Source organism: Vombatus ursinus, unplaced genomic scaffold (assembly GCF_900497805.2).
Source record: "Vombatus ursinus unplaced genomic scaffold, bare-nosed wombat genome assembly UNPS02014924.1, whole genome shotgun sequence".
Taxonomy (NCBI): Eukaryota; Metazoa; Chordata; class Mammalia; order Diprotodontia; family Vombatidae; genus Vombatus; species Vombatus ursinus.
In genome coordinates this window covers 4,822,706-4,847,081 of record NW_020954702.1, presented here as the reverse complement: position 1 = coordinate 4,847,081, position 24,376 = coordinate 4,822,706, and the positions used below count along the sequence as shown (strand labels likewise).

At 35.7% G+C, this 24,376-nt stretch overlaps 1 protein-coding gene across 2 annotated transcripts in view; it reads right to left on the bottom strand.

The window, feature by feature from the left end:
- Positions 1–8,100: 8,100 nt before the first annotated feature.
- Positions 8,101–24,376, bottom strand: part of BACH1 (BTB domain and CNC homolog 1) — a 47,840-nt gene continuing 31,564 nt past the window's right edge. The window contains exons 3-5 of one of the 2 annotated variants that reach the window (XM_027843657.1): positions 20,963–22,321; positions 16,412–16,618; positions 8,101–8,915 (exon numbers count right to left, since the gene is read on the bottom strand). In XM_027843657.1, coding sequence (XP_027699458.1) covers positions 8,466–8,915; positions 16,412–16,618; positions 20,963–22,321 — 2,016 coding nt within the window. In that variant the 3' untranslated portion in view covers positions 8,101–8,465. The remainder of the gene's footprint in view (positions 8,916–16,411; positions 16,619–20,962; positions 22,322–24,376) is intronic. The other variant, XM_027843658.1, reaches the window with a different exon arrangement.

The window sequence follows — 24,376 nt, the reverse complement described above, 5'->3', positions numbered from 1 at the left end:
AGTCTAATTTCTTGGGATACTTTGAATTCAATTTACATTAATATAAGAATTGAGATAAAGTGGTATCTGAGTTTCCTATATAACAGTAACATAATACTGAAGCTGAAGTCACCTGCTCCAACATAAACCAATAAACAGTATTTACTGAGCACTTACTATGTGACTACCACTATTGATGAAGATGCCTGCAAACAGAGGATGAAAAAGGGAGATTCAAAAGTAAATAATGCTATCCCTACTGACATATTCTTGTAAAATCATTCAAGGTGTCATTATTTGTATATTTTAAAGTATATTCATTTTTGTTATCAAAGAACAAATAACTAGCTGGTACATTCCTATCTCTTTTATTAATGTCACTTTGTGTTAAGAGATGAACAAAAGTTAAATTCCTCTAAGACAATACTATATTATAGGACTTATTACTTATAGCTTGAATTTTAGAAATGGCAGCTTAGGTTCAGATTCATACAAAATACTTTCTAAGAAAATATTTAACTTATGTATGAATATAACAATTTCATTTATCTTTCAAAATTTTGATATGTATACCTAATTATCTCATTTTTATTTCAACCTCATTCTCATTACTACAACTAGTAATATTTTTGGAAGAAATATACAATTTTAATTTTTTTTCATAAAGGAAAAATATCAATTAGGTTTATTTTAGGAAAAAAATAGATTTTTATTTTAGAAATGTAACAAGGTTTTATGGGGTAAAAAATAAAGCTTTGGTATAACATGTCTATTCATTTTTTATAACATTATTAAATTATCTTCATTATTTATCAGCCTGTCTATAAAAAAAAATTTAAAGGGGGGAATAATTTAACTATTTTTGTACCAAAATATGTAAGCTTTACATTTTCGAAGACTTGTGGATTCTATTGTGGGTAAACTTAGAATGTATTCCACTTTTTTAATGGAAACCAGAGTGTTTCCAACTTGTTTACTATGTGTTTCCCCAGGCCGAAATGATAGGTGGACAAGTGTGGTCAAAGGGGGTAATGTGAAGAGTAGAACTGGTTCTTCTCTTTCCGATAGACTGGGATCAACTCTTTAGATCTACTGAGGCTTAATTCTAAGCAAGATTGGATTCAAAAAGTACAGGATGAAGATTTGCCAGATCAAATGACACTGGATGTTTTCATGTTCTTCTAGTGTCTCTATTTCAAAGGTATAATGAATGAAATGGAATTGTTGCTCAACCATCAGGAAAACAATTACAGAAAAGGGTTAAGAAATAAGGAAAGATCAGCCTTTACAAGTATTGTTAACTTGCCACCAGAAAGAAGAACATAAGCAGAAGAAAACACAGGATCATTTCAGCAAGAAAAATGAAATCATTGTCTACAAGCTGTTGGCATAGGAATTTTTAGTAATAGATGATTTTTAATAATAGATTAATATTTTAATAAATTTTTCTCCAAAAATTCATCTTGATTACTTTCAATATATCTACATCTCCTTATTTAAAAGTTATGAGGTACGCACATTTAATGGTTCACATATTTACATTCGCTTATGTATAAATTATGAGGTACATATAGTTAATGGTTAATATGGATGTACTACCAACCATTCTCAAAACTTTCTTTTAAAATTAATTTGTAAAAAAAAAATTTAAAAAAACTAATTTGTATGTTCATGCCTTGTGAATCCTCTCCTTTGCAACACATTGTTATATGTGTTTTACAAGTGAGAATAAAAAGAAAAGGATTTTTTTTTCCCAATAAGATATCAGAGTGCTCTGCCAAGTTTCACTAGTTACCTAGCCTAAATCTGGTTGGTTTCTTTCAGCTGTTTTGCCATTCACTTATTTGGAATGATAGATATTCCAGCTCTGTCAGTGAACAACAATGATTACACACCCACCGAGTTCAGAGCTCTGCGTGCTAGCCATTATTAGGAAAATCATCTTACAAACGAGTTTAAAAATACAATCTCCTGGGTGTATTCCTTAAAACATACTTACAACATACTGTACATATTGTGAGAAGAAAGATTAAATGTCTCATGAAATCAGGTTCTCTATGACTAATAAAATACTACAAAAATATTTTAATTTATTCTCTATACACTTTCAGGACAATGAAAGTTTCAAACTCTAGAAAATAAAATGCACCTCAACTTTAAAGTAGCCACTAACTACTTGTCTTGGAAGGGATTTTTGTAGCTGTGATGGCAGAACAGGTTTGAGATTTAAACATTCAGCTTCTTCAAGGAGTCTTTTTCTCCCTTCAGAAAGCTGAAAAAAGGTTGGCATTCTCTGCATTTTCTCCCTTAATGCTGGAAGCTACAAGTGTTCTTTGAGATTAAAGAACCTGAGAGACTAAAGGGCCTCCTAATCCTTAAGACACTACTCTATCCGCCACTCACATGGGGTGGGGGATTGATCTTCACCAAGGAGGAAAGAGTTCTATACCAAACAGACTCTGGGACTCAGGTTACATATAAAAAATATCATTTTGTAAATTCATTACCCATAGCTCTAAATTTTTTCACATATATAGTCACTTCACCTTTCTAGATAGGAATTTTGTGATCTTTCATTGTTTATACAGTACTACAGTTTTCAAAAATACCCACCAAATACGAACATATCAAGAGGAGAATGGTTCCAGAATGAATTTTCTTCTTTATTAATAGAAAAGTCAGTATGATATCCTTACACTGATCAAATCAGAGGAAGGTCCAGTCTTTTTTTTAAAGAAAACAGAAAATTTCTTATTTTAGTTCAAATACCCTTCAAGGTACATGAGAAATCCAGCATATTTTGAAATAATATTCTATGCTATGTTCTCTATGCTCAACCCCCATTTTATAGAGATGTTGTAAAGGTGAAATCAACAAGCCATAGTAGCAGATTGGATATGGGAAGTGAGAGATGGTAAGGAAACCTAGATGATTACTAGGTGGTGAGCCTGAGGGAGTGGGAGAATGATACTACCTTCTACAGTTACAGAGCAAGGTGGGAGTTGAGAGTAGGAGAGGAAGATTTAGGGCGAAAGGCCATGTTGAGTTTAAGAAGACTACTCAAACATCCAGTCTGAGATGCCTAAAATGCAGTTGGGAGATGTAAGGCTGGAAGTCAGCAGAGAGTTTGGGGCAGAATAGGTAAATTTCAGAGTCATCAGCATAGAGATGGTAATTAAATTGATGGGAGCTTGACGAGATCACAGCATAGGGGAAGAAAAGACTGAAAATACCAAAGATTTCAGGAAGAAGAAAATTCAAATACCTTGAACATAAACATAACTCAACAGGAAAAACAGTAATAACAGAAGGAAATACAGCCTCCAGATCTAGTAAATGAGTTCAGTTATCTATGAATAAATACTGCAAAATAAAGGAAAATGTTCCATCACTTGATGAGACAGAGGGCTCTGTGGAATTGGAGGAGAACATGGAATTACAACATGCTGTTCCTGAGTGGTTTAAAAGAGAAATGAGAATTAGAACAAAATTTGTCCTACACAGCAAAAATAATGAACAAAATAGAAAAACTGAAATCTGCAATGGCAAGCTTCACCAAAGAACCAAAAGAAAGAACAATAGACTGGAATGCAAACACACAGAAGTGAAGGACAACCTGGGAAAAGAAAAAAAAAAATGACACTTAAAGAAAATGGGTTCATTAAGGCAAGCAAAACACACTGAACTCAAAAGGCAGAATGTAAAGAGGATGACAAGTCTCCCAGAAGAACATTAACAGGACAAAAAAACTTAATGAAAGATATTATAAAAGAGAACCTAGAACTTCTAAACATAGAAAATGAAATTCCAATTGAAAGAATTCAAAGATCTACTCCAGAAAAAAAACAAAACAAAAAACAACACCCAAGGCTGCCAGCTCCAAGACACATAGTGGTTAAATTTAACAGTTCAATTCAGAAACAAGAAGTTCATCAGGAGAAAGTTCCTAAGTTCAACAATAAGTCATCAGGAGAAAGACCTTCAAATTCAAAGGAAAGGACATCTGAATAACAAAACCCGCTAGAAAAAGGAGGGAAAGGAATAATGTGTTTCAAAGTGCAATGGAATTCAGGATGCACGCAGCCCAGGGGGACCTATCTGAATATCTGAGCTTAACAATATAGAAAAAAGATGCATGTTCAAAAATAAAGACTTTGAAACATTTTTAGGAAAAAAAAAAAACTGGAGCAATTATCTGCTTCTCGATCACCCCAAAGAGAAATGGAGGAAAAGTGAATAAATGCAAGAGGGACAACAAAAATGACCAGTAAGAGACTTCTTTCTAAATGTACGCAAGGAGACAGAAGTAAAGGTGGGAATGTGGTAGAGGCAAAGGGAAGAGGCAGAGGGTATTAGGGATAGAACCTGGAGATACCCTCTCTACAGATGAATGCTTCCTTTGTGGGACTACATTACAACATAGGAGGGTACATAAAAGGGGGGGAAGGGAGCCGGGGAACAGAGAGGACTGAGTGTGTGTGATGAATACAGAGAAGCATGGAAAGATCTGTATGAACTGATGCAGAGTGAAAAAAGCAGAGCCAAGAAAACAATATACACAAGTAACTACAACAATGTAAATGGAAAGAATGACACAACAAAAATTCAAAAAACAAATAGAATTATGAAGATCAAGTGAAAAGAAATGAGAAAATACCCCCCCCAGCCTATCCCTTTGTGGAGGTGGGAGGCCCACAGGTGTTACACATTGTACATGTTTTCAGACTATCAATTGTGCTGACTCCCCCCACCCCCATCCACAGAATACTATGGGATACTATCGTGATTTAAGAAACAAACAAACAAAAAATCAATAAAAACATTTTTTTTAAAAGCAGAGAATTAAAGTTCTAAACTAAGGCCAAAATAAGGTGGGAAACAGTAAATAGTTGTTTGATTTACCAAACACGTATCTTGCCCTAAAGTGGAGCCCTAGGGAGTACTACTGTGTAGAGCAGGAGTTGGAATTAAGCATTTTTTTTTAAAGCAGAGATTAAAATGCATGCTTGTCTAGATCTTTGAATGCTGGGATGAATACCCATCCCTCTTACACATGATAATTTACTAACATTAATGTTCACATAAAGCCCATTTTTACAAAAGTCTACGATTAGTAAATTTCCACAACACACAAGTAAACAAAAAATTAACAATATTCATTATTAAATAAAGGTATTTATTCAACAGCAAATTTATTACCAAGGAGCAAAGAAACTAATGCCTTGTGATTTGGCTATTTTTAACCAACATCGGGTTAAAAAATAGCATAATGAAAAAGGTGTAACTTAAATACTACAGAATTATACTTTTAATGAGATCTTGCCTTATTAGGAAGGATAATGATTTTGTTACATTAGAAAGATGATGAAAGATACAAAGATGTTGTTATTTCAGATTTTACAATCCATATGCCATTTTTTTATTTTTATGGCTGTTTACATTTTACCCAAAAAGTTTCAAAATATGATTTATTACATGCATTAACACTTAAAAGTTCAAAATACATGTTTCATGACTAAAAAAAGTTCACCTGAGAATTTATAATATTGCCATGTTTTCTTTCAAATTGTTAATATAACTCAGAATCTACATGCAACTTTTATTCTTACTGCATTAAATATATTTCTAATTACTAAAATGTGAATGATTAAACATTAATCTTCAACAAATGTTTTTAAAAATAAAAAAATACTTAGCACAGAAGTGATATTCACATTAGTTCTGAGTAGCACATAATTTGCCATTAGTATTAAAATTATTTTTAAAAGTCTGAAAAATAATGTAATGCAATTAAGACTGTATTAAATGTAATTATTTTCAGAAGATTACATAAGACATGAAACACTAAGCAAAGGACAAAAGGCTAAGACAAATGATTTTGCATATCATGTACAATGAAGAAGCATTGTAGCAAACTGTGAAGAACTGCAAATGGTGGTCAAGGTATCCATAGTATTATACTGTCATTCTGTTGCGGGCATAATCTATGCAATATACAGAATAAAAACCTCCCCACCTTATAAAGGGGAAAAGCAAAAACGTTTAAAAATTCTTTAAAATATTCTCTGCACATCTGCTTTATAACTTGACAATCACTTGCATATGAGGTAGTGTAGTTATTTGTATTTGTATTACATGCTGGTTATAAGGAATAATATTCAGTATCAAGAAATAAACATTTTAATTATTGGTTAAACCTTAAAAAAAGATTTCTCAGGCTAGTTTAGTTACATATTTGAATATGTAGATTTAAAACCCAGTGTCGTGAAAATTATTTTTAAACTCTGGAGACAATGAGGCATCGTCCTAAAATACTGAATAACCTGCCAATACTTATAGTAGTAATAAGAGCAGATTATTTGACATTTTTGCATATACACATGCTGATTATGAAAAAACATTTATGTGTATAATGAGGTAGGGAATCAAAGATTCTAGTCATTGGCTTATACAAGAGTTGACATTTTGCAAATCAGAAAAAAGTTTGCACTCAACTGTGTGAAGCTGAAAAATCAAGAAAGAAATAAAAAGAAATAGCAATATTAGATCATTTATACACAATTCTGTTTTAATCTATTACATGTGATTTACAATTATAAAAATGCTATTTTTCCAAACCACTTTGAATGTTTCTTCAAGCATATAGAAAATAAACCAAAACCTAATTTATTTCCTTGCTACATCTATAATTTATAAACAATTAAAATACTAGAGAATTTTCCCACATCAAAAAGGGGGAGAAAATTACAATTTAAAAAATTTCTAAATTTTAAGATTGGTCCCAATATAAGATATAGCAAGTGTATTTTTAGGGTCATTCATTACACTATGAGTTTATTTCTCAGAACCACTAAATATTTTTCATGATAAGTCAGTCTAATGACTTAAGATAAATCCAGCGATGGAACCAGCCACTCCACGGACCAACTCCATTTTGAGTAGCTTTTCAATGCAATGTTCTTAGTAACAAAGCCTTTACCAAAGAATTAAAAACCATTTTACACACCAAATTAAAATATAGAACTTTACAAAAACATTCAGGTGAAGGTGTCTGCTTGTGCCTTTGTACTATGCAAGTGGATATAACTCTATTCAGAAAATGTAATTAAGCTTCCATACTACTCAAATTTTTAGTGCTGCTTTATTGATTAGTGCTTTTCAACAAGTATGTCCCAACATATGCCACAAAAGCATGTTGCTTAATAAATACTTGTCGACTAACACAAGTCTAGTGAATTCTTGCAAAGTCCCTTCCCCCTTTTTTCTCTTTAACAGTGAAAATGAAAACTTTTAAAAATTTTAATTCAGGTGAAAACTTTAAACCTCAAACTTTAAAATGTAATTCAGTAGTGGTGTCATGTAACACGCCCCAAAAGACTCCTAAGTTGGTTGTTAATAAACTAAACATGTACTTGATTATTCAGCTCTTCTATATTAGCAGAAATCTGCTTAACAGAATTTCATACTTAATTCATAGGAAATTATTTCCTAACTTCCTGAATTTGGGAGGCCTATACCCCCATCTATGAAGTTTTCCCTAAAATAGGTATTTGCCTATTTAATGATAGCAGGGGGAAAATTTTTTTTTAAATCTTAAATTTAAAAAGAATATGTAGGACTTACAAATTTAGAAGCGTTTCACCTTACTCTCTCTCCACATATTCTTTGCTTTAGCGGCACTGGCCTCCTTCCTATTTTGTTCCTCATACAAGATACTCTTATCTCCCATTATCTCTGGATTTTCACTGGCTATCTCATGTTTGGAATTACCTTCTGTTTCATCTCTTCCTCTTGGTTTCCTTAGATTAGTCTCAGCTAAAATCCTACTTTCTACAGGAGGCCTTTCCCACTACCCCTCAAGGCTAGTGTGCCCTCCCAGACTATCCAAAATTTATCCTATATATATCTTATTTGTACATAGTTGTTTGCATGTCGTCTTCTCAGTAGGTTGTAAATCCCTTGAGGGCATGAACCGACTTTCCCCTTCCTTGCATCTCCAGCACTTAATACAGTGTCTGGAACACAGTAGGAATTTAATAAATGTTTGCTGATGACTTGAAATTTGATTGTTTTTATGTTTTTAAAACTTTAAGGATCACTAGCAGCCAAAAAAAAAAAAAAAAAAAGGTGCCAGACTTTCTCAAACTGTTCCAGACTTTCATTCTAAGTTTTACTTTAAATATAGGACAGTATTAACATTAACAAGTTAAAACCACTATCTTCTTAGACAATTTTTAAAAGATCTGCCATATTCTCAAATGTAATTATTACATTCAATTCAAAATGCTTTCTAACAGAAGTTATCTCTGGTTTCCTAGTGGGAGTCACGGGGATGATACTATCAACTTAACAGAAACATGCTTAACAGCAAACTCAACAGAAACTGGAAACCTATATTAGAAATATGGAACCTATATTAGAGTTTCATGTTAATACAAAAAACTTAATTATAAAAGTAAATGGTAGGAAGGAAATAAAATATAGTTTTAATCATCAGCAGTACATTTACCAGTGATCGGACAGAAATCTGTGATGCCACCACTCTGACAACACTGTCCTACGAGCAACGATGAAGTTCGTGGGGAGTTCTGACATGAATCTTGGTGTTGTTCCTGAATTGAATCATTTGCTTCTCTTACACATGGATAAGGAGAACTTTGTTCTCTGGCCAGTGGAATATTTGGAAGCCCGTGAGGTAAACCCATACATGATGGTGGCACAAGTTCAGAGTCAGGAGTAAGTTTTCCTTTTTCAGAAACTAACAATGTAAGTGGGCAATCTGAGGCAGAATACTTTGCAAGTATCTGGATTTGTTCATGACTTAAAGCCGCTTCTTTGCACACCTGCTGGCAAAGTCCAGTTAAGTTCTGCTTTGTTTCACCCAGTGTTGATAAAATATGGTCTCTTTCCTTTAATAAACTCTCCTTCTCCTTTTGCTGTAGAGAAAAGAAAAAAAAATCCATAGCATTTTCTGGTTTAGTAACACAGAAACCAACACTCGTTAGAAACATTAAATAGCACAAACATCTCATTTAAATAGTGAGGAATGACCTAAATCTCACATGTCCAGCGAGGCTCTCTGACTGAATCCAAACTTCACAGAAAAAATCCCCTTAATAAGAATTTGTTCAGTAAAACTTGGACTCAGTCAAAAGGCCGCACCCAAGGACCTAGAAGGCCACGTGGGGCCTCGGGGCTGCAGGTTTCCCACCCGTCTAGAATCTCCAAATAACTGACAGCTACCCTTCCAAACACCAAAAACTCTGAAACTGATTTTGAGAGAATTTGTTCTAAAAGGGACTACTTCCTTTCCTGACTTTCTGTGGGCTGGAAAATCAAATACACACTGTTCTAACAGGTTGGCTAAAATAAGAAAAATCACCTTGGAGAAAGCTCAGGAGATTTCTCTTATGAGTCTTTAAAGACTTATATGGCCACTGAAAACATTTTATTGTGCATGTAATGTGTCTGTGTTTATTTTTTAGTTCTTGGCAGTCCTCTGAGGTTAGGTTGCTAAATAAGTGAATGTTGGATCAATTATGTAAAGATGAGAATTGCCTAACTTAAAACAAACTTTTTTTATTATTGATGTCTTCTGTTTCCGACATCATCATAGGAGCAAGAAACACCATAACAACTGCCAATGGAGGCACAAAGGGGGAAAAATGGATTTTCCACAAGGACTACATAACTACCTAGAAGAAATGACACATGGGGAGATGGGGTGGGGTGACATGAAATACAATCACTGTAGAAAAAAAGAAGACAGCAAATAGCTTAGAAAACTAAGTGGTAAGCTTTACCCAATAAATGGACTCTCGAATAGACCAAATAGAAAGCAATAACTCTATAAGATAATAAGAATTACAGAACAAAATCATAAGATTGAGAAAAAAAGAATAAGATTGTAAGATAGTTTAAAAAAACTACTGCAGAAAAACATTTTAGAGATAATTTAAGAATCACTGGACTTCCAGAAAAACATTATTGGACACACCTCGAGAAATCACTAATGAAAACTGCCTAGATCTATTAGAACCAGAGGGCAAAGTAAAGAAAGAAATGATCCACCAATCACTTCCTAAAAGGAACCCCAAAACAAAAAATGTCATAGGAATGTCATAGGAATGTCATGGCCATAATCCAGAGTTCCTATGAGCACAGCAGAGAGTGAACAGGCTGCCTAAGGAGGACTGAATCAGACCATGTCAAAAAATAGAGCATGTTAAAGTTTCTGTATTTTTTTTAAATGAATTTATTTTTATACAAGTAACTGCCAATAGGAAACCAGAGCGAGGACCCACAATAGTTCAGGATCACCCTTTCTGCTACCTCAGCTGGACCCTCCTTCCCTTGACCCTCTAAACTTGAAGACTGCCAAAGGAGGAGCTGTGACAGAAGCTGGGGGTGGTGGTGGTAATATATGTTAGTAGGGGGAGAGCAGCTCCCCTGGGTCCCACTTCCCCATCAATGTCACCTTTTAATAAACTAGGTATGGTATCCACCATCTCTTCCCACTCCAAGCCCTTCTTATAAAGATTTGGGAAGGATGAACAGATTGGATGGGAGTGATGTAAAGGGCAGGTGAACAGGACAACCCCAAAAACCTGCATGGCTAGGTGTCTGGCTGCCACAGAATATAAGATAAAAACTGTTTAAAAAACAAAACCAACAAAATGTATTTAAAGGTAGAATGTGAACAGGGGGAAGCTGAAACTGATCCTAGGGGTAGGGGATAATATTCTGAAATGAAGGATAATGGGGGCTGGGGAGGAAATATTCTTGCAAAATATGCATTCCAAAGGCAAACACCACAAGCCAAGGAAGGCCAGCCCAAGCCAGGGATTTTAATAGAATTACCAACCTCCTTCTCCCCCGCTACCCCTTTTTCTCCCTAGATCTCTTGAGCAGCAAGGTGGTGGTACAGGATATACTGGTATAGAAGCTGAACTGAAGCTGAGCTCTTAGCATCAGAACACACTTGTACATCCATTCTTTCCTCTCAAACCCTTCTGAGTTACGGTTTAGGGGGAAGACATGGTGAGCAGGAACCTTGGTCCCATTCTAGGGGGCACAGACAAAGAAACAGGCACTGGCAACTAAACCAGGTTAGTCCGGTCCAGGGGAGGAGGAATACAAAAGAAATTCCAATCCTGGAAAAAGGGAGGGTAGGGTGGGTGGGTCTATGAATGGATGCAGTGGGATGACTACTCTATCCTGGCTTGCCTTGTGCCTCTCTGACCACCTAGCTCATTATGCATATCATACCCTCTAACTGTGGCTACTTCCCAAGGTTCTGCCCTACTCTTTCTTTTCTCTACCCCATCTATTCTCTTTTGGTAACCTCATCAATTCCCATGGGTTTAACTATCTTTGAGGCAAATGACTTCCAGAACTATATTTCTAGCCTCAGTTTGTTCCTTGAGCTTCAATCCCACATCATTTGTCTACTGGACATTTCTAACAATGTCCCAGAGTCATCTTAAACTCAACGTGGCCAAAACTGAACTTCTTATCTTTTACCCCAAACTCTCCCCTCTTCCAAACTTCCTATTTGCGTCAAAGGTAGCATCATCCTTACAGCCTCCCAAGTTTGTTACCTCAGCATTACCCTTGAATAATGGATAGTTCCACTCTCTGTACTTAAATTCCAAACACCTAGAACAGGGCCTGACAGATAGCTGATGATTGGTTGATTATCTGATCAAATCTCCAGGGACTATGATCTAAATATATTTTTGCCTTCCACCTCTGTGGGTAGCTCAAGTTAGGCACTTTCTCTTATGTGAGTTAAAATGTACCAAATAGAAACCCACTGTTAGAAACTAAAAGTTTCATTAGCAAGGTTGGTTTTTCTACAAAAATATCCAAGTCCTCAAAAACAACTGCAAGAAATGGCCAAAAAAAAAAAGGCTATTATGGAAAATGGATGAGTTATGTTGTAACTGCCCCAGAGAGGTAAGAACTAGGAATAACATTAAGTAACAGAAATGAAAAATAAGCTTAATGTTAGGAAAAATGTCCATGAAAAGTTAGTGTTATTCCAAAAGTAGAATGGGATTCCTTTATTAGAGATCTAGAAGCAAAGGCTAGGTGTCTATTTCTTGAGTTTCTTGTAGAAAGGATTTTTATTCAGGTATAGGTTGGGTCACATTGGTCTTTTAGGTCCCTTGCAATTCAGATTCTATGATTCTGCCTAACCTCATTCTTTGATATGTATCTGGCCTAGCTGCTTCTACTACTGTAAGAGCTGACTTAATTGCTAATGTTAGAATTGGCATACTAACTTGGACTGATAGTATCCTTAGGTCCTCAAAATTAAAGCAAACAGGTTATTCTCAGAGCTAATAGTAGCATCAGATAAAAGAAGGCAAGTCAATAAGCATTTTTTTTTTTTAGGCAATTGGGATTAAGTGACTTGCCCAGGGTCACACAGCTAGTGTTAAATGTTTGGTCTGAGTCCAGATGTGAACTCAGCTCCTCCTGACTTCAGGGCCAGGGCTCTATCCACTGTGCCACCTAGCTGCACCCCCAATAAGCATTTCTTAAAGTGCCTAATCTGTACCAGGCATTGTGCTAGATGCTAATTTAGTAACAATGCATTCTAAAATGCATTCTAAAAATATTTCACTAATACACACAAAAGATAGAGATAGAACAGTTTACCTATAAATGATAAACACAATAAATTTATGGGATTTAGGAAAGGACCATAAATTGCAATGACTCTAACTCCCTCATTTTAAAGATTAGGTAACTGAAGCAGAGTAGCTAAATGGACTTGTTCAAAGTTTCTGAAATAAGAAGTATTTGAGGCAAAATTTAAACTAGGTCTTCTTGTCTCCAAGTCTAACAACTTATATACACTATACTGCACTGCTCAAACAACAAATGAAGAGTGAAAGGATAAGAAAATTATAGTTACCTATTTTTCTTTTAAAGTCTCACTCAGAGGAGGCAATTTAAAGAGAAATTACACTAAAATAAAACTGGACACAAGAATAAAGGAAAAATTAATGAAAAAGCATTTCCTATGTGCCAAGCATTGCACAAAGTGCTAAGGATAAAAAAAAGAAACAAAGACAGAGAGAGATACCAAGAGAAAAGACAGGTCTTGACCTCAATTCTATAGGGAAGGTAGTCATGAGCCAGAGCTATGATCAGTGGTAGGGGAGCAGAAAGACTAAACTAACATGATAAATTAACACATGAAATAAATTGTCATTGCAAGTTATTAATCCTATGAGTAAATTCTCATCTAGAAAAGGTGGCAACATGATTTTTTACTCCATGACTCCTAAAGGAAGATACCTAAATAAGAAGAGAAGTAGCCAAAGGAAAATGCTAAGGAGGTTTTCCCTATTCCCATAAAGTCATACTCAACTATGAATTCTATCAGTTAAGCCTGATTTTTATGCCACTATTGCATTAAATATCAATTTAGTAAAATTTCAAGTGCTTCCCATTTGGCCTTATTAAAAAAAAAGTTTTCTAGTAAATAAATCACTAAATCTTTTATATGATCTACATACAAATTAGAAATTCCTACTTTCGCTGAACAAATTATTAATATTTGAGAACCAATTTTAATATAAATCATACAACCATTTTTATCCTTTACTTCATAATAAAAAGTCTATTCCACTATATCCTTCAACTACTTCAACTACTTATGTAGTATATCCATTCTGTACCCACACTACAATGAAGAAGTCTATCATGTGAATGCTACAGTAAAAAATGACAAAAAAAATATCAAAGCTTTCTATAGAGAAATGAGAAAAATATTCTAAATCACTCCTGATTAGAGAAATGCAAATTAAAAACAGCCTCACACCTATCAGATTGGCTAATATGACAGAAAAAGAAAATTATAAATGTTGGAGGGGATATATAGGAAAATTGGGACATGAATACACGGCTGGTGACGCTGTAAAGTGATCCAACAATTCTGGAGAGAAATTTGGGACTATGCCCAAAGGGCTATAAAACTGTGCCTCCTCTTTGACCCAGCAATACTCCTACTAGGCCTGTATTACAAAGAGATTTATTAAAAAGAAAAAGAAAAAGAAAAGGACCTATATGTACAAAAATAGCAGCTCTTGGTGCCAAAGAACTGGAAATTGAGGGGATAGCCATCAATTTGGGAATGGCTGAATGTTTTGTGCTATATGATGTAATGGAATACTATTGTGCTATAAGAAATGATGAGCAGGATGCTTTTAGAAAAACCAGGAAAGACTTACATTAACTGATGAAAAGTGAAAGTGAGCAGAACCAGGAGAACACGGTAATGACAATACTACACAGTATTCAACTATGAATGATTTAGCTATTCTCAGCAAGACAAAAAAACAAGACAATTCTGAAGGACTTACGATGAAAAATACTACCCACCTCCAGAGGAAGAACCGATGCAATCTGAATGAAGACTGAAGCATACTGTTTCTTTACTTTTTATATTTTTTTGGGGGGTGGGTTTGGCTGGGTTTTCTTTTACAAAATAATACGGAAAAGTTTTGCATGACTGTACGTGCATAACCTTTATTAAATTGCTTGCCTTCTCAATGAGGAATGATAGAAGGGTGAAAGAGAATTTATAACTCAAAATTGTAAAAACAAAATTAAGAATAAAAATTGTTTTTACATGTAACTGAAAAAAATGAAATATTTTTATAAGTTTTCTCATTCTTTTAAAATTTTTGTTACAAATGACAGATTGCTCAGTAAGAGAAGGATGTGTTTGTAAATGAAAGGTAAAAATAAAATTAAAAATACACAAGCTGCATGACCCTAGGCAAGTCATTTAACCTCAGTGCCCCAGGAAACTCTTAAGAATAAAAGTTGCAGACTAGGAGTCAAACTGCATTGGCAAAGGGACTTTCTCATCAAGAGATATCTACAGAGATGAAATCACAAGCCCGGTCAAAAACAACTAAATAAACCATGAAAAGATTGTAAGGAGACTGAAGTGATGCCAGATTAAGACAGAAGACCAGAACAGCTCTGATTAGCAAGAATAAGTCTGAGAGAAAAATAAAATAGATCACAATCCTACGGGAGGATTTCAGAGATGAGGCTCAAGGAAGTGTTAAATCTTTCTGGGTGCTGGATATATCCAACTAACAGTGTTGAAGTGAAACGAGATGAGGAGCAAGTTGAAATGGCAGCCCACCACCCTTGTGGCCAAAATGCTTCTGCATATTCATGTTGCGTTTTCTCAATAAGCCAGGGAAAGGATTCAATTGACCCAGCTGAATTAGCCCACTACAGGTAAAAGAAGGTTGATGGGGTAAAATTAAGGTATCTCAAGTCTACCACTTCTTGACTGTTGCTAATGGTCCAAGGAAAGTCAGCAAAAATTTGTCCTTCTTTAAGATGATAAAAGACCTTCTTTAATTCTTGTCCTGGGTTCTCCTCTCTTTTATCTCTATACTGTCTCACTCGAGGATTTCATTAGTCTTGTGGCTTCAATTGTCATTTTTATGAAGATGATTCCCAGCACTAAACTCTCTTGAACTTCAGTCACCATTTCTGACTGCCTCTTGGACAGTTCAAACTGATGTCCCAAAGACATGTTAAATTCAACATGTTCACTCCTAGTGTAGGTGAGGGCACCATCATCCTCCCAGTCACACAAGCCGCCAACCTTGGTGTCATCTTCAACTCCAGTCACCCCACATACTGAATCCATTGAAAAATCTTGTGGTTCCTACCTTCATAAAAACTCTCATATAATTCCCTTCTCTACACTTACACAACAACAAATTTAGTCGAGGCGTCCATTAGCTGCCGCTCAGAAAACTCCATAGCCTTCTTACTGGTCTCTGTGCCTTAAGCCTTTCCACAGTCTAATCAATCCCCTACACAGCTGCCAAAGAGATTTTTCTAACACGTACATCTGTCCATGTCACTTTAATGCTCCAGTGACTTCCTACTGCCACTAGGAATACAAACTGCATTTGAAGCTCTTTAACATTCTGGCCCCCACTTACCTTTCCGGTCTTCTTATAGCTTATATTTTTAATTCAAGAAATTTTCAAAAGATGTACTAAATTTTATTTTAGAGCTATAGGTCTGGAATAAGGAAGATCTAAGTTCAAATCCAGGCTGAGATACTTCCTAGCTGTGATTCTGAGCACCATATGCCTCAGTTTCTTCAACTGTAATATGGAGATAATAATAGCATCTACTTCAGAGCTGTTGTGAGGATCAAATGAGATAATATTTGTAAAGCACTTAACATAGTGCCTGATACATAGTAGGATCTAAATAAATGCTTGTTCCCTTCCCTTCCCTTTTTAAAAAGCCAGGAATATTTATACTTTGTAAAATAGAAAACTGGAGTTATTTACATCTGGCTTAGAAATCAAGACAGTATTTCAAAGAAAATATCTGAATTAGTTTAAGACAGGAAATAATATTTACTTACCAACTTCTCAATTTCTAACTCAAGATTCTGTATGCAGTCAAGTTTTCTTTTTCGACAACGCTGTGCAGCAATTCTATTTTTACTCCGTCTTCGAATATCATGTATACAATCCAGCTGTTCTGGAGTCAACTTATGCATTTTCAGCATGGATTGAAAATCATTTCGAGAAAGTGAAATGATTCTTTGTGCATTGAATGGCAGTTTAACCTAAACCAGACAGAATTAACAGGGATTTACTTTTAAAAAATAGAATATACTGGGAATGAAATTAGATATTAGAAATAAAAATTCAGATTTTTCAAAAACAATCTTCATTTAGTCCAATGATAGAACTAATATTGAACAATGGATCCAGTTTCTCTATTCTTTCCAATAACAGAGACCAAGAGTTTTGGCCAAAGTTCTAATCTATTTTAGAGAAGACTGCATATACTGCATAGACTCAGTTGATGTGTTCATTAGTTTTGCTGAACTGTTTGTTTTCCTCTTTATAAAATTCTTTGTTCCAAGAATGGTTTTCTGAGTTCGGGAGAGGGGGAAAGAAATCCTCCCCCATTCAATCTACAAATGAAAGTGGCAGGGGTGGAGTCAAGATGTCAGAGTAGCAGGAAGAAGTACAGCCTAACTGCCCCACCAAACCTCATCCACGAAGTCCTAGAAAATACACCAAGATAAATTCTGATTGAGAAATTCAAGAAAAAGTTGCAGTGAGTCATTTTGCAGCCCGGGGTAGTTTATGAAGACTTGGCCAGTACTGGGTACAGGGTCTGCCTAGAACTGCACTACAATGAGAAACATTCTAGGGTCCAGAGACTGAAAGATAACCATGACTAAGTAGGTCAGATGAGGTGGAAGCAGGGATTCTGCATTATAAGGGTGGTGCTAGCCAGCACTTGATGTGCATTGAGCAAGGAACAAATAAAAAGCAACTGTGTAGCTCTGAACCAAAGGGCAGAACAGGGACTCAGTCTAGCCTCCAGCTCAGGGTGGGAAGTCTACAATGAATTAATGAGGACAGGAAACCCTGACCAAATGACAGCCTACAAGTGTGGTGACTGTAGACACTCATAGAGGACTAATAGTGGCTGAGACCAGCAACAGTCTACTGAAACCCTCAACTACACACAAGCTGACAGACCCAAAACCTGGGTCAGAAACTGGCAGAGCTCAGATCAGGAGCAGAGTGAGCAGCCTTTGTCATGGACCACATTACTTTGGGAGCATTAAAAGCTTGCAAGCCCCAATTCATAGCTGTGAAAGCAGCAGAACATAAAAGGACATAAGTACAGCACAGACACACCTCCCCCCAAACCCTGGTCCACACAAAGTTCACAAAGGCCAGCACTAACAAACTAATATCTATCTTCTTGGTCTCTGTTATTGGAAAGAGGATAGAAATTGGATCCATTGTTCAATATTAGTTCTATCACTGGACTAAATGAAGATTGTTTTTGAAAAATCTGAATTTTTATTTCTAATATCAAGGTAATGAAGTAAGCTGAAAGTCAAGAAATAGGCTGGAAAAAGGAGTAAACAAAAAAAAAAAGAAGCTCATCATAAAGAACTAAAATCAGGACAGGGAAGCAAGACACAAACTCAGAAGAAGAGTGTTACAAGAATAGCCTCAAAGAAAAATACAGCTTGGCCATAAGTCCAACTAGAATCCACGGAAAAGTTAAAGCAAGTTGTGGGGGAGGAAAGAGCTAAAAAATTATTTTAAAAACAAAATGTGAGCTATGGAAGGTATAAAAAGAGAATTAACTACTTGGAACAAGAAGTACAAAACTTTACCCAAGAAAATAATTCCCTGAAAATCAGAAGTGACCAAATAGAAGCTAATGACTCAATAAGACATTGAGAAATATTAAAAGAAAGTTCAAAGGCTGAAGAAAAAAGAAAAAGAAAATGTAAGGTTTCTCAGCAAAAACTAACTTACAAATAAGAGAGAGATTTGAGAATCATAAGACTATCTAAAAGTCATGACCAAAAATGAACAACTAAATAACATATCAACATAACATAACAAAAGAAATCTGCCCAGAGTTCTTAGAACCAGAGGGCTTAAGAAATTGAAAGAATCCACTGGCAACCCCTGAAAGAAATCCCAAAATGAAAACTCCCAGGAACACTGTAGTCAAAACACAGAGCCCATAGGTCAAAGAAAAAAATATATGGCAAGGGGTGAGAAAGAATTCAAGTACCAAAGGGCCACACTCAGAATAACACAAGATTTAGCACCCACCATCATAAAGGAGCAGAAAGTCCAGAAGATGATATTCCAGAAAGAAAAAGATCAATGCTTATACAAACAATAACTTACCCAGCAAAAATGAGTATAATTCTACAGGGGAAAAAACAGGCCTTTAATATAACAGAGGACTTCTAAGCATTCTTGATGAAAAGATCATAATTCAGTAGAACAATGGACATACAAATATAGGAGTCAAGAGAAGCATAAAAAGATAAATACTGACAAAGAAAACATAAGGGACTAAACAAGGTTATTATTCACATTCTTCTATAGGGAGATAATACAGGTAGCCCTTCAAAATTCTATCAATATCACAGGTTGTGAAGGGTGGCAAATTTGACAAAGGGCCTCAGAGGGATTCTTTCATGTTTTAATGATCTTGCAGGAAAAATGAAAAAGGAAGGGAAGAGGAATAAAATGAGAGAGGAAAGAAGAGAGGGAAAAATTATCAAATATAAATGGAGTACACAAGTAAAGTATGCAAGGAGGGGGGAGTTTGTGGTGGGGAACATTTACTCTCATTTGAACTGGTTAAAGAGAAAGGGGTTGGGTAAAGGAGAATAAAAAGTAGGTTAGAGTAAGGGAGTGATTAGTCAGCAGCAAAACAAACTCTTAAAGAAGGGAAGGGGGAAAAAAGTAAAAAAGAATAAGATAAAAGGGAATAACACAATTAGCAATCATAAATGTGAATGGGATGAACTTACCCATGAAATGGAAGTAAATAGCAGACTGGATTAGACAATAGAATCCAACATGTTCTTTACAAGAAACACAATTGAAGCAGAAAGATATAGAGTTAAAATAAGAGGCCAGAACAGAGTCTATCAGTCAGTTGATAAACAGTTATTATAAGCTCATACTACGTGTCAGGCATCAAGCTAAGTGGTGGATATACAAAGAAAGACAAAAGACACAAAACACAATCTAATGAGGGAGATAACATGTAAACAACCATGTACAAACATGCTATACACAAGATAAACAAGATATAACCAACAGAAGGAAGACAAGTAGAATTAAGAGGGATTAGGAAAGGCTGTCTGAAGAATATGGGATTTTACATTTAGATGTGACTTTAGAATATGTGATTTTAGATGGGGAGGAAGAGGACTGCAAGCATCAGGGATAGCCAGTGAAAAAATCCAGTCCAGAAATGAAGTATCTTGTTTGAGGAACAGTAAGAAGGGCCACTGTCACTGAATCAAAGAGTATTGGGAGGATGGGGAAAAGTAATAAGTGGTGTCAGGTCTGGGGCTTTCTTGGCAAAGATACTACAGTGATAAGCCATGTCCTTCTCCAGCTCTTTTTACAAAAGAGGAAATTGAGGCAAACAAGATTAAGTGACTTGACCAGAGTCACAGAGTTAGTGAATGTCTGAAGTCTTCCTGACTTCGTGTCTGGTGCTCTGGCCACTGAACCACCTAGCTGCCTTGAAAAAGAATGGCTTCTTTCAAACTCATGTCACTAATGGTAGAAATACTAATGTACAAACAGCTGTTATCACATGCACATTGATTTACCATAGGAGAAAATGTAGAACAATCTTATTTTAGCTACATTCAATGACGATAAAGTGATAAAGAAATACATTGTTAATAAAACTAGTTGAAATGATTTATGAAAAAATTAAGGATATAAAATGGTAACATAAAAAATATTCAAAGAAGGGGCAGCTAGGTGGCACAGTGGATAGAGCACCGGCCCTGGAGTCAGGAGGACCTGAGTTCAAATCTGGCCTAGACACATAACATTGACTAGTTGTGTGACTCTGGGCAAGTCACTTGATCCCAATTGCTTCACACCCCCCCCCCCCAAAATACTCATAGAGGTCTAGCAAAATGTTACACTAGAAAGATCACTTTTTCTCTCACACAACTAGTCACTGGCAGTTTAGGTAACTCACTATTACCATTTAACCATTTGGTGAAAGCCAGGCAAGATGATGAAGACCTAAAGCAAAATGATGGGTGTAATAGTCTCATTACCTCCTGTCCCAGTAAGATGCAAAGAAATACAACAAAACAATCACTGACTTCACAGAAATCTTAACAGACCAATGAAGTCAGTGATTATGTGTATTTTTCTGAAGGCAAACACATATCTGATATTCACAGAATCATTAAGGTTTTTCTTCTTAAGATTCTACAACAAATTTGAGCATTTTCACAATTGCCCAACGTTTGCCTACACGAATATATCATAATTAAAACTTTATTTTATGAAGGACCCAGACAAATATTTCAAAAGAGGCTCACAGACATCTCCCCTTATATATATATGTAGATAAATTACGTCCTTACCTCACATTCTTGTTCTCTGGCTGAGTAAGATTCACTGTCCCCTTCTGTATCTGTTTCAGAATCATCTCCCAAGCTAATCACACATGCGTACGGGCAAGGCTCTTGCTGTGATTCTGGAACAAAATCGCCACTTCCTATTTCCAAATTGTTTGTACATTCTTCAGTGCTAAGAGTATTTATAAATGGACAGCTGACAGAATTCAGTGTCGTGAAAGTTCTCTGACACTGTTCAGGGCTCTCGCTGATTCTGATACCTAGCCAGGGACACTCTGATCTTTTTTGTGAAAACACGCGCTCTGAACAATCTTTTGCTGCCAGGGCAGGTGAGAGCTGAACTTGACAGTCAGTGTCGTCGGCACTGCAAAAGTCGCTCCAGAAACCTTTCGCTAGGTGCTCTGCCACTTCCCTTTCAACGCTGCTTCGACCATTTGCGGACGCAGGCCTCTCATCTCTGTGGCCTGAAGCCGATTTCAAAGGCAGAGTTTGATTTTCTGTGATTGTTTTCTCTGCTTTTGTATCTGTACCAGTCAAAGAGTCTTCAGTTAACATAGTTACATTTTGCATACCTGTGAGATTCAAATCACCATATTGTTCATATGTGTGCAAAAGAGAAAGAGAATAAAACCCAGGCGGCGCCACAGGAGGATCTGGAGGAAGTTGTGTCACCTCTGTTTTTGCCACAGAATCCTGACATGAATTGTTTTTTTCCTTTGCTTCTTCCTCATCATCCATTTCTATTTGACTGTCTTCATGTTTTAAAATCATTGGTAAATCTGTACAACCTTGGGTTTCTACGTCTTCATTTTCAGATACTTCATTTGGCTGAACAGAAACAAATGTTGATGTCTGAATATCTTTAACACTGGGTTCCACAATACGAACTCTATCTATTCCAAAAGCTTTTTGGAATTTCCTGTACTTTGGGCCTAAAGATGGCAAACCAAGAACATCCTCCTTTTCTAAGCACGATTCAGATGTCTGATTGGCACTATCTTGGAGAGAAGGTGGTGTGTTCACATTTTCTTTACACGTATGGAGTTTAAAGTGAGGAGTCTGAGCATGTTCATTTTCTAGCAGTTCTTCTACTTCATTTATTTCTAGATCCCCATGATCCAACAGTGGAATTTTAATGTTGGCTTTCTGACAGTGTGATGTAAAGCACTTCTTTATTGGGTATTCTTGCTGGTCTGTTGTGGAGTTCAAAAATTTAAGTCTGAGGAACTGAAAACAGGATTCTTTAATGTTGTGTATTCCTAAAAATTTAACACATTTGTATACTTCATCCACATTGTCTTTATTTAAAGTAAGCTTAGCTGTATAGGCAAACTGAATCAAAGGATTAAATCCTTTAACTGTCACCTGTCAAAAGAAACAAAAAATAATAATAAATAACATACCATATAAAAGATTCAGTTCAATTAAAAACAAACATTTCAACTATTGCACATAATGTGTTCGCAATAGAGGGATAAAGTCCGAAAATTCAGGTCTTCATCTTCAAGGACTTGTACTCTAGTGAATAAAAACATGTTCACCAATAAGGAAATACAAAGTAATGAGGTAGGAGAAGAGTCAGAATACTAACTAGAGTCATTAATAGAGAGGAGAGGAGATTCAGGAAGGGAGCTGGGTAGGCTGTCCTTAAGTTAAGAGAGAAGAGAAATCCAGGCATAGAAGGAACAATGAACAATGACAAAGAGGAAGAGATGGAAAGGCATAATATGGAGAGAAGAGCAAATAAGCCAATGTATCTAGATTGAAGAATACAAGAAGCAGAGTATTATGAAATCAGGCTGCAAAGAGAGATTAGACCCAGATTGTGAAGGATTTTAATTGGGAGGCAGGAATTTTTATTTAATCCTAGAGACAACAGGAAACCAGGGAAGCACCTTGAATGACGCAGTGACATGGTCAGACTTATCTGCTGAAAGTTTAAAATATGCCAAGCTAATTGTGAGACAGGGCCAACTCTGATTGTTATCACAACAGTAACAGTTCAGTAAAATGAAAACTCCTTGGGAATACTTGTGCATTTTCAAGAGAAGTACATATCCTATTCAACAAGCCCATACCCTTCATTTTTTAGTGTCTCATCTTAATTTTCATGAAAAAAGTTATTTGTATCATTACTATAATCAAAGAGTAGTCACTGCCCTACTTTCAAAGATAGTTTAAGTTACTAGGGGTATATAAAAAGCAAAACAGAATCATTTGTAACCTAGTTAACATTTCTGGTTTCTCTTGCCATGCTTCTAAATAGTTTCTAAAATTGCTAAAAATGAGGTGCATATATCTAAAACAAAACAAAACTTTTGGGGGTAGGTCTCTGCCTAGTTATCCTGTCTTTTAAAAAAAAAATGAGCTTAATAAATTACACACAAAACTCCCATATGAAAAATGAGAAATGAGTACAATAGCAGAAATAAGGCCCAAGAGCAGATTTGTACATAAGGACTTGCTCTCTGAAGGAACATCAACCACATCAGCCAAGTATAAACACTTAGCTGTTCTTAAGGGATGATTAGAGACGCACACCAAAATGACTCATTCAGGCTGATTTCACCTTTAGATACTTCTCCATTAAGCTAGACAGTAAGGGGAAAAGGTGATTTCCTAAACCAGCTTAGGGTCAAAGATTCTAAGTGAGAGAGATGCCTGCCACCAGAACGGGAGAGGCTTTAAATAGAAAAGCAGTACAATGAAGGCTGACTTCAACAGTCAGCAACTTTATCTGGCAGCTAAATTGGGTCTACAATCCTACTTAATTGGAGGGATGGGAAGGAGGGTTCCCAACTGCCAAAAAACAATGACCGACCATCATTTCATGTATTCCATAACAAATAATTTAAGACTAGATAGTTCAGTAATTGACTCTTGGTACTTTTAATGGTAAGAACATTTAAAAATCTAAAATTTCTTGACTTGCAGTACAAAAATTATAACAGTATGTGAACACTTAAAACTGCCCTTCCCAGTTTGAATCCTCAGGAAGAGGTGAAAAGAGGAGGATGGAAGTCTTAAGTTTATTGTATTCTACCAATGTTACAGCAGGGTTTCACATGACATCGTTTATTTAAAACTTCTCCATTAAACTTAATTGTCTGGGGCAATGTGATAGAGAATCCACTCAGGGGTGTGCTGAAGTCAACTGGCTGAGACCCAGTGTTTAATTTTCAGTATGAGCATTTACACCTTAGTAATCAGCAAATGCTACAAATCAGAGCTTGATTTATTGTTTTGCTGATTGTCTAGACTTAAAAAAGTGATGAATAAAAGTTAATGATGCAAAATTAATCTTAAAAATGTATACATTTTTCCTATGAAAGCTGGTTGTTAACATTTACCAGTAAACAATGACTATATTTTAATGATACTTTCAGCCACAATAAGAAAACTATCACCTACACTTGGAAT